This window comes from Gopherus flavomarginatus, chromosome 1, assembly GCF_025201925.1.
Source record: "Gopherus flavomarginatus isolate rGopFla2 chromosome 1, rGopFla2.mat.asm, whole genome shotgun sequence".
Classification (NCBI taxonomy): domain Eukaryota; kingdom Metazoa; phylum Chordata; order Testudines; family Testudinidae; genus Gopherus; species Gopherus flavomarginatus.
The window spans coordinates 120,194,920-120,208,286 of NC_066617.1; the positions used below are offsets into that span (position 1 = coordinate 120,194,920).

Consider the following 13,367-nt stretch of genomic DNA (forward strand, 5'->3'; position numbering starts at 1 on the left):
GTTGGAGACCACTGGCCTGCAGAATAACAGTAAGACTATTACAGTAGGACTAAGAGGGAAACTTATTGGGATAATAGGGTTAGTTAAGAGAGACTCACTGAAACATCATACTTTGACATCTTACACAGCTGTAACTGGGGGGCTTAAGCCATGTACAAGAAAGTTCGGAGTTGTGATGTTTTTATTAGGTCAAATTCTACTAGTAAAGTTACTCAGGTTTTTTTAAAAGCATCGCTGGAATATTTAAGGTTCATATCTTGTCTGTAAGTTCATAGGCCAACATTTCCTTCTCACAAGTCAATGTGAGTCGAAAGCACTCCTGAAAATCAGGCTGTGTGTCTAAATATGAATTTAAGCACTTAACTATACGCACCAATGTTTGAAAACTTTTGACCATATGTTTTAAGAAATTCTATTAACTGTGGGTGATTTAGGTGTGACTTTTATTGCACTGTATTTCAAAATTCCAGTTTTTTAAAAAAACTGGATGAAATAATTTCCTAGTCATTCGTCTGTTTAGGCTGAAGATCTCGTTTTTAGAATTTGGAGTGGGGGCAGAAGCAGCACTGGATGCTCAGGGATCGATGAAAGCTTTATGAATGCTATCCAGAGGGTCAGTCACATGATTACTCTCTTTGCCAGCTGAAGGCTGTATCTCAACCAGAAATAGTCTCTAAGGGAAATTCTTATTAACCATGGGTTTTCCTTTTTTTTAAAGCCCTAATCATAGAGCCCTTAGACACAAGTACTCTAAAAAAGCTGATTTGAAAATGACTGCTTTGCAGGAAACAGCTGGACTGAAGGTTGGGGTGTCCAGTCGTATCAATGAATGGTTAACTAAGACCCCAGACACCAACAAATCACCTGCTCCGAAACCTTCTGTAAGTAAAACTGCAGTAACTGGCTTCTGAATGATGAGTTTGCATTTGTCAGTGGGAGAGAGATAGGAAGTAAATATGGTAGGCCAGGAAGTAGATGGCTCCTTGGAAGGAATGGTGGTGCATTCTCTTTCCTCAGAGGCTTGACCTGATAGAAGCACTAAAGTTGAGAATTTATGGATGACTGTAAGCGAGACTCGCCAGGGCCCGACCCTCCCGGATGAGGAGGGGAGCCACACTGGTCTCGACTTGTCATCTGTGGGTCTCGGTCTCGGGACTGTCGTCCACCGCGCGGGTAGTCGGTCCCTGTGGATAGGACGGGGCAGTGGTACAGTCAGTGAGGGCCCGGCCCTGGATTCGGGCGGGCACCAACACACAGTTGATTAAGAGCTCAGGCCGCCTGCTGCAAGGCTGAGCAACAATATACAGTCAGTTCGGGGCTCAGACCCTCTGCTGCAGTAACAATACACAGTTATCCCAGCTCCGGCCCTTTGGTTCAGGGCGGGCTGGCCGGAGTGTGGGTTGCTCGGGCCCTTTGGGACAGGGCCGAGCAGTGGCACAGGCAAAGGGGGCCCAGCCCTTAGTTCGGGCGGGGCATCAAACACAGTTATAACAGCTCTGGCCCTTTGGAGCAGGGCAGAGCAGTGGCAAAGTCAGAGGGGGCCCAGCCCTTAGTTCGGGCGGGGCACCAAACACAGTTATAGAGGCTCAGATCCTCTTGCGTCAGGGTTAGGCAAACACACAGTAGGCCTAATGGCTTCCTCAGGCCAGGGGGAGGGGGATTCTGCCACCCGGCTACGGGTGGCAGGGGGAACACAGGCCCACCCACTCCACTGCGTTCCAGCCCGGGACCCTAGTAGCGGTGATCACCGCTGCAGGTGGTCAGTGGGGATCCTGACCACAACACACTGCCATGGGTATCGGGAGGTCTGCAGCCTGACTTGGGTCGGCTGCTCCCGGGCTACTTCCAGTATCCCCCTCCGAGCCTACCTGGTTCGTGGGATCAGCTTCAGGGACGTCCCACCACATCGGCTCCTCACGGCCAGGGCTGGGCGGTAGGTCCGGCAGCTCCTCTGGGAAGTCCGGCCAGGCCTGTTCTGGGGGGTCCTCGGGGCCGCAACAAGGGCGGGGCGGCTCCGGCAGCTCCTCGTCATAGCGGGGAGGTTCTGGCCAGTCCGGACACTGGCCTGCGGCCTCAGCAGCTTCCCAGTCAGGAGCTCCCGCGGACAGGTCTGCTCCTGACGGTGGCTGGGCTCCAGCTGAGGGCTGGCTTTTATTCTTCCGGGTCGCTGCTTGACCCTCTGGGGGGCCGGACTTCCGCTTCAAGGCCCAACCCCTATGGATGATTGACGGGGATCAACCCTCCCGGATGAGGAGGGGAGCCACACTGCCTCGTTACAATGACGTTATCAGAACAGCTCTCACCATCAAGCTGGTGTGTCCTTGGAAACTGCATGGATGGATGCGCTACAAAAATTGTGAGGGGTCATGTTACAGAGGAGAATGTTAACTTGGAGCTTCAGGTGTTGCACCATGAATCTGTAAACAAACAGTCATGACCTGTTGATGAAATATTTGATGGTTTGCCTCCAAGAGGAACTGGCAAAGTATTGAAATGCCCAAACTGTCAGTATCCTAAAGGTACCTTGGTGTAAATGAGACTCGGATCCTAAAGTGGTAAATATACAAGTAGCACATCAGGCTGTTATGTTTAAACTGCACCTGTGGTGTTTGACTATATGCTGCCGGACCATATAGCTTTCGGCTAATCTGAAGGAGAGGAGCAGCGGAGCTGTGGAAAGCTTTCATGTCCCTGGATCTGCCTCCTTGCTGTCCCTCAGCCCCCAAATCAGTGAAAGCTGCAAGTGTCTCCTCCTTGTTGCCATAGTAATCCCTAATGTAGTAACTCCAGGAGCCGCTACTACATGGCTACAGACCACTATCCCAAGTGTCTTTATTGCTCACCTCTCCTGTAAGAAGCACCTGGTCCAGACCACTGATGGCTGTCTTCACTCTAAGCTTCACAGAACTTTCTATTCAGTTGAGAACAAGGGCAGCAAGCTACAAATGAAGGAGGAAGGAAAAATAAGTCCTTCAGCCACAGCCAAGTGGGGCAGGGGAAACAAGATAAGAGGGGTTTCAGGGAGGAAGAACAGAAATAGACAATTCCAGTCCCTGCATTAGGAGATAATGACACGTATTGTAAGGCATGGCAGGGCTAAGGCCTCCATTGGATCATATTCAATGATTTCTCTTATTTTGGTACTTTATAAAAAGAGTCTGTTGTGCACATTGTGTGGTATGTTCAGTACAAGTCCAATTGCTTTCCACATCACTGCTAGCATAGCATGTGCTTTTGATTTACACCTGTGTTGCCTTCAGTAGGGTTGCTTGGAGTTGAGTGGTTGCCCTTAAAGCTCAGTATTTGCTAATGGTTACATGGTAACTGAGTTTAGCAGTGTCTGAATAGAAAATAATGGTGGTAGCTATTTAACAGTGACCATGGTAAATTGGCACAGAATCTGGTTCTTGTTTTTTGGATTTTGTTTCTTTTCTCTAAGCTGAGCATTAATAAACAATGCAGAACTAACCACTCCTTTCCTCAATCACATCTTTCTCTCTCTCAGCGGATTGTTCTCTTTCCTTTCAATATCTCTGTTTGTGTGGACTTCTGCAGATGCCTTCCTTCCTTCTATCCTTTTTGGATTTGGGGTCTCTTTGCTAAACTGGTCAGGTAAATCATTTCAAAATTCTTTCAAGGTATGATATGAATGTAAACCCAAATCCCTTAATGCTATTAGGATAAGCCAAGGGGAAATCGAGACTGTCTCAATTCCCAAACCATCTTTTTCTCTCCCTCTTGCACACCAGGATCTGGCTGTCTTTATTTCATCTCCTTAAATTCCTCCAAAATGAAGTTGAGAGGACTAGGCACGTGTAGACGTGTGCCATCAGTATTTTTGCGCTGGTCTTTTGGAGATTGAAATATGCTCAGCTGTTATCATAGCCACTTGCTATATTGTTCTTGCTTGGGTGCAGTTTTAATGCACCCAACACTGTGCCAGACCACACCCCAGAGAAGTCAGACTATAAACTGCTTGCTGCTGTTTAGTACCTGGGAGCTCTTCCTTCCTATTGCAGAGATCCTTGTGCACAGCAAGCATGTCTGCACTGGGGATGGCAAGAAGGATGCTGGGAACAACGTAGAACTTACACCTTTCATGAGGTGCTGAAGGTTTATTTTTCCCTGGTGGGTGAGTCTCACTGCCTGTTATCCTGGCACTTCAACTCCATGCTATGGATTTAGAGGCTGTAGTTAGAATTCAAATAGACATAAAGAATGGTTTATGGCTAAGGGTTGGATCGCAAAATATTTACTTGAGAATGCAAAGGAGGAGCTGTTCTGTTTGTGCACAGTGTCCTCTATTACTGAGTGAGACTATGTAGTTTGTTTACCTTTAAAAAAAAAAACACCTCATTTGTCTATATAGAATTATCTATACTTTTGCTAGACCACATGTTCCATGATGCACTGCATCTTGGGAGATGTGGGCCAGCCAAGGAACTCATACCATGGAAGAGTAGGGGGGCGTGAAATGTCCAAATTACAATTCCCATGAAGTACTTAGGCATCTTGGGCAGATTTATTGTAATGTTGAGCTTCTTCTAAATGGTAAAATGTTTTGGTTCTGTGCAATCAATTGCAATATTTCAATTCAGCTCAAACCTACCTGAGACTTAATATTTCCTCCCCAACAGAAAACTGAAACTTTTCACCAAAATTGAAATTTTTCAGGGGAAAAATTTCACACACCAACCTTTACTGTCCCTTTGTGTGACTATATTACAATAAGATCCATCTTAGCAGAACCATAGATTGACTTAGGTAAAATTTTGTATTACAGGGATACGTATATTGGAAGATCATGTAAAGTGTCGTGTATCTTGTTACTTGATGAAAAATGCTGTGTGCTTAAGTTATTTCCCCTGTACTTGTGTAAAAAGAAAAAAATTACACACAGCATTGGGGCTGGGCAGTGACCTCTGTTTTTTTAAGGTATCACAGGAGATCAACTACTAGCTTATAACTGCTGGGTAACCAGTCCTCTGGTTTGGAAGTGAAAAATACATATTTGCTTTTTACCACTTTCAATTTTTTTCTACTTTGTATAGTATTTTAACACAGAAGTAGAAAGCATATAAGTAACTTATGAGTAAAGATACTGCAGGCCAAGTTCTGCTTTCGGTTATTGTACATCTGTGAAAACACATTATGAATGGGGCTTACGCAGGCATAATATATGAATATTTCTGTGGGAAGTTACAATACAGCCTTTACTCCACTTAAATAAAACAAATCTGAACTAGGTTTTTATTTTTTTTTTCTATTCTTTGACTCCTCAAAAAATAGGATTTAAGACCAGGAGATGTATCCAACAAACGTAATCTCTGGGAGAAGCAGTCCAATGAAAAGGCGACCTCTCCTTCTAAGGTAATACCTCTTCTATCCATTGTAGAGAGAACAAAGACTCTGAGTGAGACTTTCTGAAGGCAAAGTGTCTAACTCTGATTAGCATTCAGTCGAAGTTGGGCATCTAATTTCCCTTTGTGCCTTTTGAAAGTCTCCCCCTTTTGTCTATAGTATTAGAGAAAATTCATCCATTAATGTTCAGTGAGTGAAAAAGGCCTATGTACCACACAGTTCAAAATAGGAACTAAGTATGTGGTGCATAGACCTTGTGTTGGCCCTTTCCACAGAGATGAATTTCTTTCCACTCTAATGTGGTTTTCCTACATTCCAGCTTTCTTTAATGATCAATTTATTATGGATTTTTTTTTTTTTGCACTGCAGGTAACAGCTATGGGGAAAAAGTCAGAGACTAATGGTAAGTGTTGTAATTTGTACTGTACATTAAATGGAAGCGTTTGCACATTTCATACAGATGCACCCAGCTTTTAAAATTATGCCATTAATGGTGGCACACAAGAAATAACTTTTTTGAAAGGAAAAGGAAGAATTAATTGCTTCAAATCATAATTTGACAAATATTTTTGGGTAATGAGCACAAATCTTCCTTTTGGGATGGCTGTTCTCTAGCCCTATTTGCAAAGCATTGTGTGAATAATACATCTCGTGTGTTTTCTGTAGCTGCAGAGATCCATTTGAACTGTTTGAGGCCCAAAGGATAAGACTGTCATTTTACTAACACTCCCAGGTGTCAAACATCTGGGAATAATCCTTTCAAGGTCTACAAATGGTTTTAATCAAAACTAGTTTAAAAAAAACCCCAAAATGCTGAGTGAGGCTAGTGTTGCAATATTATTCCACTGGAAATGGAAACCCTGAGGACTGAAAACAAATCCATAGGATGACTCTGAACAGTACCATCAGCCACGGGTGAAGTCTCGTGACAAATCAACATGCAGTCACTTGTTGACTCTTAAATTTTGATCTCATGAGTTGCTGAGTGCCCTCCATGCCCCAGACTTGAATTGGAGTGGAGTTCAAATGCTCTCAGCATCAGGCCGTCTCTTGCTGCATCAGTGCCTGGGTACCTTCTCACAGCATAAACTACATTTGGTATTTCCATTTTGACCCTATTTGAATCACAAGTTTAAAATAAATTGTCTGAGAGCTATGCTGTGGCTGTGCTGAAGGGAATTAGCAAAACCTCTGCTAGCTCTTCTGTACAGGTGATACTTGTATTCCAAAGCTCTCCAAGGAAAACCAGGTGGAGGAAATGAGCCTGTGTGGAAGAGGAGTGAGGGAAGAAATGCTCTATTAAGTAATTAAAATTGATCAGAAGCTCATTCAATAGGAGTCCCTTAAATCTGTGATCCGTATTGGGAACAAAACAATCGGTCTGTGAAAACAGACTTAAATGGGGGGAAATAGTGTCCTTTCTGTGGGCTTTTCTCATCAGTCCAGTATTAGAAATCCGTCTTAGAATAACACCTGCAATGTTTGCAAAGCTCTGGAAGATAAAATGCATTATATACACACTAACCTTCATATCACTCCTATTAGGTGGGTCTTATTCTTATTACAGTGAAATTAAGATGGGGCTTTTCACAATTGCTTAGTGTTGGCCTCTCTCTACTCCCATGGAAATCAATGGCAATTTTACCATTGACTTCCCTGGTAGCAGAGCTAGGCCAGCACTGAGCAGTTTGGGCAATACCAACCTAAATGGTTTACCCAAAGCCATGTGTGGAGAGACGGTCAATGTAAAGAACAGGGATGGAACTCCTGAGTGCCAGTCTCCCCGTCCTCAGATTTAGTAGGCCATGCTTTCAACACTTGTAGAATAATTTCCTTGTTCCTGGGGATTGGAATATAGTGGTTGAACAGAAGTGCTGAGGCAATCTGTCTAGGAACAGGAGCTGCAGACAAATGATTCAGGAAATGCTGTAGGAAGAACATGATGTATAATTCTCCTTGGAAGGGTCACTATGCTCCCTGCACCTGCTCCAGAGGCGAGCAAGTGTCTGTATGAGATCCTGTCCATCCACCCTTGGGGCCATGGAGCACCTCTGTGTGCTCTAGCTAGCCACGCAGCCTAGTAGTAGGTGTGTGTTGTCTTGCTCCTTAGCAGGTGCTCTGAGGTGAAAGGGTTTGAGGCAAGTTGATTCAGAACAGCCCCCTCTATATTGCTAGAGATGCATCTGATTTCAAGCAATCTTTAATCATTCTCTCTTTCAGCAGGGTTGAGACAATTTGAGAAAGAACCCTAGGAGGCTACTAAAGATGCTGGACCAACTCATTTTGAAAAAGTGCTAAATTGTCCTTTTTATATTTATGTTTATTTACCAAAACGTCTTTTTTTGCATTATCCCAGTTAAAACCATGTATATTAGCACTGTATTTAATAATCAGTCTAGATACTCATCATAATAGTACTGCCTTTGCACAAGAGCCTTTATTCCTAAAGAAACCCATGCTGTGAAATACTCTCCTACTGATAGTCATGACTATGTATCTGAACAATAATTTCAACTGGCGTAAGAGGTCAACCCCCAAATGCATGCAAAGTTGAATTACTTCAGAAAAGTGTGCAGTAAACCCATAAAAACAGTGGTTACTTTTGGAATACAGAAGTCTTTTTCTGCACTTTAGACTAAGGCATGGAAAAAATCTTTAGTTGACAATGTAATATTTTCTGTAAGTTGCCATGTCATAAATACTGCATCAATAACTTGTTTAAATTTATTGTTTTATACTTTTAAGTATCAATTTTTTCATTCTAGTTTAAGTTAATACCTTTAATTTGGATGATTGTTAGCTGACAGCGGTACTGATACTCTATTTTTGTTAGTGATTAGTAATTGATTGCAATATATACACATAGCTTTACAAAGTTTAGCTTTAAGGCACTACTAATGGTAGACTGCTTTAATACATGTTAAAGTATTATATTTAGTAATGAATGCACATAATTAGCCGGTATCACAGCTTTTAAAAGTCATACACTTTTCTATAGTAAGATTTCATAATTTTGCCATTAGAGGTATGGCAAGATGAGTATTAAATTTTTTTAAAATGTAAGATGCCCAGTAATGGGTAATTAAAAAAGAAAACTATAGTTTTAAAGAGGGGAAAATAAGGGTATAGAGGATCAAAAGTAGGTCACTTGTATAAAACATCCTAGTTTAATTTATGTAAAACTACCATCATTAAAAATTTAACACAGTTGGAGCTGAAATGACTGTACACTAAATCTTGCCATTCATCAGTGCCGTATATTAAGTCCACCTAACTACTCAAAGTGAAGTAAGCCTCTAATTATGGTGTTTAACTATCTCCCAAAGCTCTTATTTACAGATGTGGTGTTTGATTTGTATATAGTAAACACAATGCTATAAGTCAGCTTGGTTTGAATTTACATGCCATAAGGTTTAGTATTTACATCCTACAGTATATGGGTGGAATAAACTAGTTAACTGAAGTAGCCCTAAAATGCTTAACAGCTTTCTGCATTGGAACTACAGAGAACTACTCCTTCATCACTACTTTTATTTACAGCATGTTTTTTGTAGCAGCTGACTTTTTTTTAATTAAAGGGGAGAACATCATATTTCAATCCAAAGATGATCTCCTCTGCTTAGCTGAAACATCTTGTTTACATATTGAGATGCACTTGGCTATCTGTAGGGGGCAAAACTGTGCAAACAATGGCTGCCATTGTTTCTGAATTCTCATGTTTTTTGTCTTGGGTTTTTGTAAACACTTTTCTCTGAATCTTTCAAATACATTTGATAGCTGCAATAAAAATGACTTGTTCAAAAAATATACTCTGAAACTGCACCAATAATAAATGGAATATTTCCATCAACAGTCCCTGTTTGTGTAATGATTTAGAATGCATCATTTGTAAGTGGGAAAGTGGTGTTTTGACATAATGCTAATGCATTGCCAAAATGCAGCAAGGTGAAACTCACAAATCTATCAGAGATGTGTACATATAGTAGACTGACAATCTTCTCAACCTGTGATGTAAAAGTTCAGTGGTTTGTTTGTTGAATGAATCTCTTAGCAAAAATGCCTGAAATGGAAAACTTATGATAAAGTGGAGTAGAACACACCTACAATAAGTATTGATTTAATTGTGCAGTCCCTTGCTATCTTGCTTTGAAAAGCATTTTGTATATGAAACTGGAGTTGTTCCTGCTTCAAAAATTGGGATTGTGGCTGTGTAGATGATCCTTCTGAAGCCCCATGGGGCCCTTGATACAGAAGATGAAGAATCAATAAGCTGCAGAATTTTTTTCCTCTGTGACCTCAAGGTGCTCTCATAGCCAATTTGATAGGCTCCTAGCACAAACTTCAAATTCTAAGCAGCATCAAAAGAATGTGAGAGACCCTACTCTAGGGGGAATTTAGAGCCCCAGGAAGATTCAATTGCAGGCACTCTTATCTTATCTTGAGTCACTGAAAAAAGATGCCCTAACACTGTAACCAGAACATCTCAGTTGTAAAGTAATAGTTCCCTCTTCATGGTCATTCTAAAAGTATATGCTCTTTTATGGAGGAGTGTGCTAGTCAGAGTAAACTAACCCCTCCCCCGCCCCCGACCCAGGTTAATTGGGTAACTAATCTTATGTAGGGAAGCCATTTACCTCCAATTCTCCAAAAAGCAGCTAAAGATGCAGTTTGTGCATTAGAGATGACTGTTAATGGCTTAACACAGGGGAGGAGCTAAGTGAGGCCAGACAGACTGAAAAGCACTCTCCAGTCCTTCAGGATGAAAATGATACTGGTATTTTAACTGGGGGTGCTGCTTACTGAGATTTTTGAATAGGAAGCTGGTGTCATGTATAGGAAACACTTTCTGTGTGGCATGCAGTGAGAGCTTGGGACAGATTTTGACCATGGTTATGGCAGTGCAAGGAGAGCTTGTAGTAGCACAACCAGTTTCTTGCAATATGGGGTACTAGGTAACAAGTGACCCATAGCTGGAAAGGCACTAGAACAAGGGCAGGCAAACTTTTTGGCCTGAGGGCTGCATTGGGTTTTGGAAATTGTATGGAGGACTGGTTAGGGAGGCTGTGCCTCCCTAAACAGCCAGGCATAGCCTGGCCCCTACCCCCATCCCCCCCTTGCTTCTTGCCCCTTGACAGCCCCCCCGGGACTCCTGCCCTATCCAACCTCTCCATTCCCTGATGGCCCCCCTGGGACCCCATCCCATCCACTCCCTGTCCCTTGCCACCCAATCCAACCCCTCCCTCTTCCTGACTCCCCACTCTTCCCCCTGACCACTACCCCAAACTCCCCTGCCTTCTAGCCAACCCCCCTGTCCCCTTACTGTGATGCCTGGAGCACTGGTGGAATGGGATGTATGTTTGCTCCAGACCAGGGGTTGGCAACCTTTCAGAAGTGGTGTACCAAGTCTTCATTTATTCACTCTAATTTAAGGTTTTGCATGCCAGTAATACATTAACATTTTTAGGTCTCTTTCTATAAGTCTATAATATATAACTAAACTATTGTATGTAAAGTAAATAAGGTTTTTAAAATGTTTAATAACCTTCATTTAAAATTAAATTGAAATGCAGAGCCCCCCATAGGAGTGGACAAGACCCAGGCAGTGTGAGTGCCCCTGAAAATCAGCTCACGTGCTGCCTTCAGCACGCGTGCCATAGGTTGCTGACCCCCTGCCCTAGACCCATAACATTCTTCAATCAGGATAGCTTTGTACTTATTCATGCTGACAGTGCAGGGTTCAAAACCCGACTAGGTGAGGATAGGGAGGAGGAAGGGGATTTTTTTCCTCTGCAACTGTAAAACAATCTAGGCAATTTCTCAAGTACTTTTAGATTGTAAAGTCAAGTACTTAAGTTAGCTATATCACCTACTCTTCCACAGGACCCATTGCCACATGGCACACATGGGGGGGGGGTGAGTGGCAGAGGCAGAATTAAGGTTGCACAAACAAGCTCTAACATTTTTACTTAAATTATTTCTTCCAAGTAATATTACACAAGTAAACACCAACAGACCCCATCAAGGGTGGGCAGGATCAAATCTCAGGAGGTTAGTACATGAGCCTCTACTATAGGAGCTAAAAGCCAACTGACTGTTAGGGATTAATAAGTCTGCTCTACAGCCTTAACTAAGTGGTCTCAATGCCACTAGATGGGACAGGCCACTGCATCCAGGTGGTTTGTGGGTTACAATGGCTCTTGCAAGCTTCATTTACAGCAGCTAGCACCTCCTAGGGGAATAGCTAGCTAAAGCCAATAGGTTCAGTAAACTTAAAATGACTATTGCTTCCACAGCACCCAAATCTCCATAGGATTTTTTTTTTAAATCCTGATCTGTAGAAGTGTCTGTGAAAACAGGTGTTGTCTGGTTTCTCTACCACTGCCACACTAAGCATTGCAGCCATTCTTCCCTTAGTCCTCAAATTATTTTCTGCTTTATGGACTCTACTTGCTTTAGGTCACCTGTGATCTAGTTAATGCATTTGTACACCTACCTTGATAGAACATGACCCGATAGAACATGGTAAAGCAGTGCTCCGGGGGATGGGTGCGGGGTGTAGCTGCACGCTCCAGTGGATCAAAGCAAGTTTGATATAACACACAGTTTCACCCATAATGTGGTAAAATATAATGCTGTCCTCGGGAGCCAAAATATCAGGGTAGAGGTGTATTTTGAAAAATTGCAAGTTTAGTGGGCTACATTCTACTCAAATGCTTTCTCCACATTTACCCTAAAGGTTTATATTTTAGAGATCCAGGATTTGTCTAAAAAGTACTTCTGTGATCAATGAGCATTATAACAATCTAGCTTTGTGTCCAAGACATCCAGCACTACGAGACACGCTCCCATGCACACCCCACAGCTCCTACAATTCTAGTCACTAAGATATTTCTTCCTCCCCCTTTATGCTTAGTTATACATGGATCAGGTTTGTCATAGAGCCACTTCCACTGCTGAACTAGTGTGTTGGGACCTCAAAGTTGAATGGGGTTGCCAGGGCTGGCTTAGGTTTACTGGGGCATGGACCTACCCATGGCTGAAGCCAAAGGACTGAGATTATAGGCCCCCTGCCTGGGGCTGAAGCCCTTGAGCTTCAGATTTGGGCCCCTGCGCAGAACAGTGGGGCTTGGGTAGGCTTAGGCTTTGGTTCCCTCCTCCTAGGGTTGTGAAGTAATTTTTGTTTTCAGAAAGGCATCGCGCTGCAATGAAGGTTGAGAACCACTGCACTAGCCTACTGGTGCACCATTTAGGAAAGTGAACTTTACACTCATTCAAATAATTGTACTCAGAATTGTTTAATGTCTTAGATACAGTAGGCACAGGATAGTTATCCAGCTGGAACAATCAGACAACAGGCATACATTTATCTATAAAGAGTTACATAGTTAATACAGCATCCCTTAATACACTGACTTATTGTACTAACCTGCCTTGAACTCCTCAAGTGACTAGATGGGAAGTGGAGTTTAAATATACAAGTAAACGAGAGGAATAAAAGTTAACTTTTTTTGGGTAGTGTTGCAAAAAGCAGTACCTCCAACCCTTTGATAAAAAGACAACCCATCCCAATGTGTTAAATATTTGTTTAGCTTTTATATTCCTACCTTCCTCCAATCCCTGTATATGGTAGTAAAAGTAGGGCAGACAATAGCTGAAGGACACAATTGGTATAGAAGAACAAATCAGAGCAGAAGAGGCTCCAACTCTAATAGCCAGAGACGCCAAGGAAACACCAGCTTTAATAATCTTCTTTATATGGATATTCCTTGTGATTGACAGCACTAAAAAAAAAAAAAAGTGGGTGTTACTGAGTATTCAAAGTAACTACACACGTCCTTCTCTAAGGAACATAGGTGGGTATGATAGTGCATAGGTAGATGTTCATCAAGCAGGTCCCTACTGTATGCATTAAAAGCATTCTGAACCTCCCGGACATTCCTTCCATAGCACTTCTACCTTAGTCAGAGGAACATTGCTTGCTGGAGCAATCATTAAATTTAGGTATT

The 13,367-nt window shown here is 42.5% G+C and overlaps 1 protein-coding gene across 10 annotated transcripts in view; it reads left to right on the plus strand.

Annotated features, from left to right (window-relative positions):
- CALD1 (caldesmon 1) overlaps positions 1-9,213 on the plus strand; it is a 247,395-nt gene extending 238,182 nt beyond the window's left edge. For 8 of the 10 annotated variants that reach the window (XM_050968236.1, XM_050968285.1, XM_050968274.1 and 5 more), the window contains 4 exons: positions 786-881; positions 5,290-5,370; positions 5,731-5,764; positions 7,582-9,213. In XM_050968236.1, coding sequence (XP_050824193.1) covers positions 786-881; positions 5,290-5,370; positions 5,731-5,764; positions 7,582-7,613 — 243 coding nt within the window. In that variant the 3' untranslated portion in view covers positions 7,614-9,213. The remainder of the gene's footprint in view (positions 1-785; positions 882-5,289; positions 5,371-5,730; positions 5,765-7,581) is intronic. The other 2 variants (XM_050968257.1, XM_050968324.1) reach the window with 1 other exon arrangement.
- Positions 9,214-13,367: the final 4,154 nt, after the last annotated feature.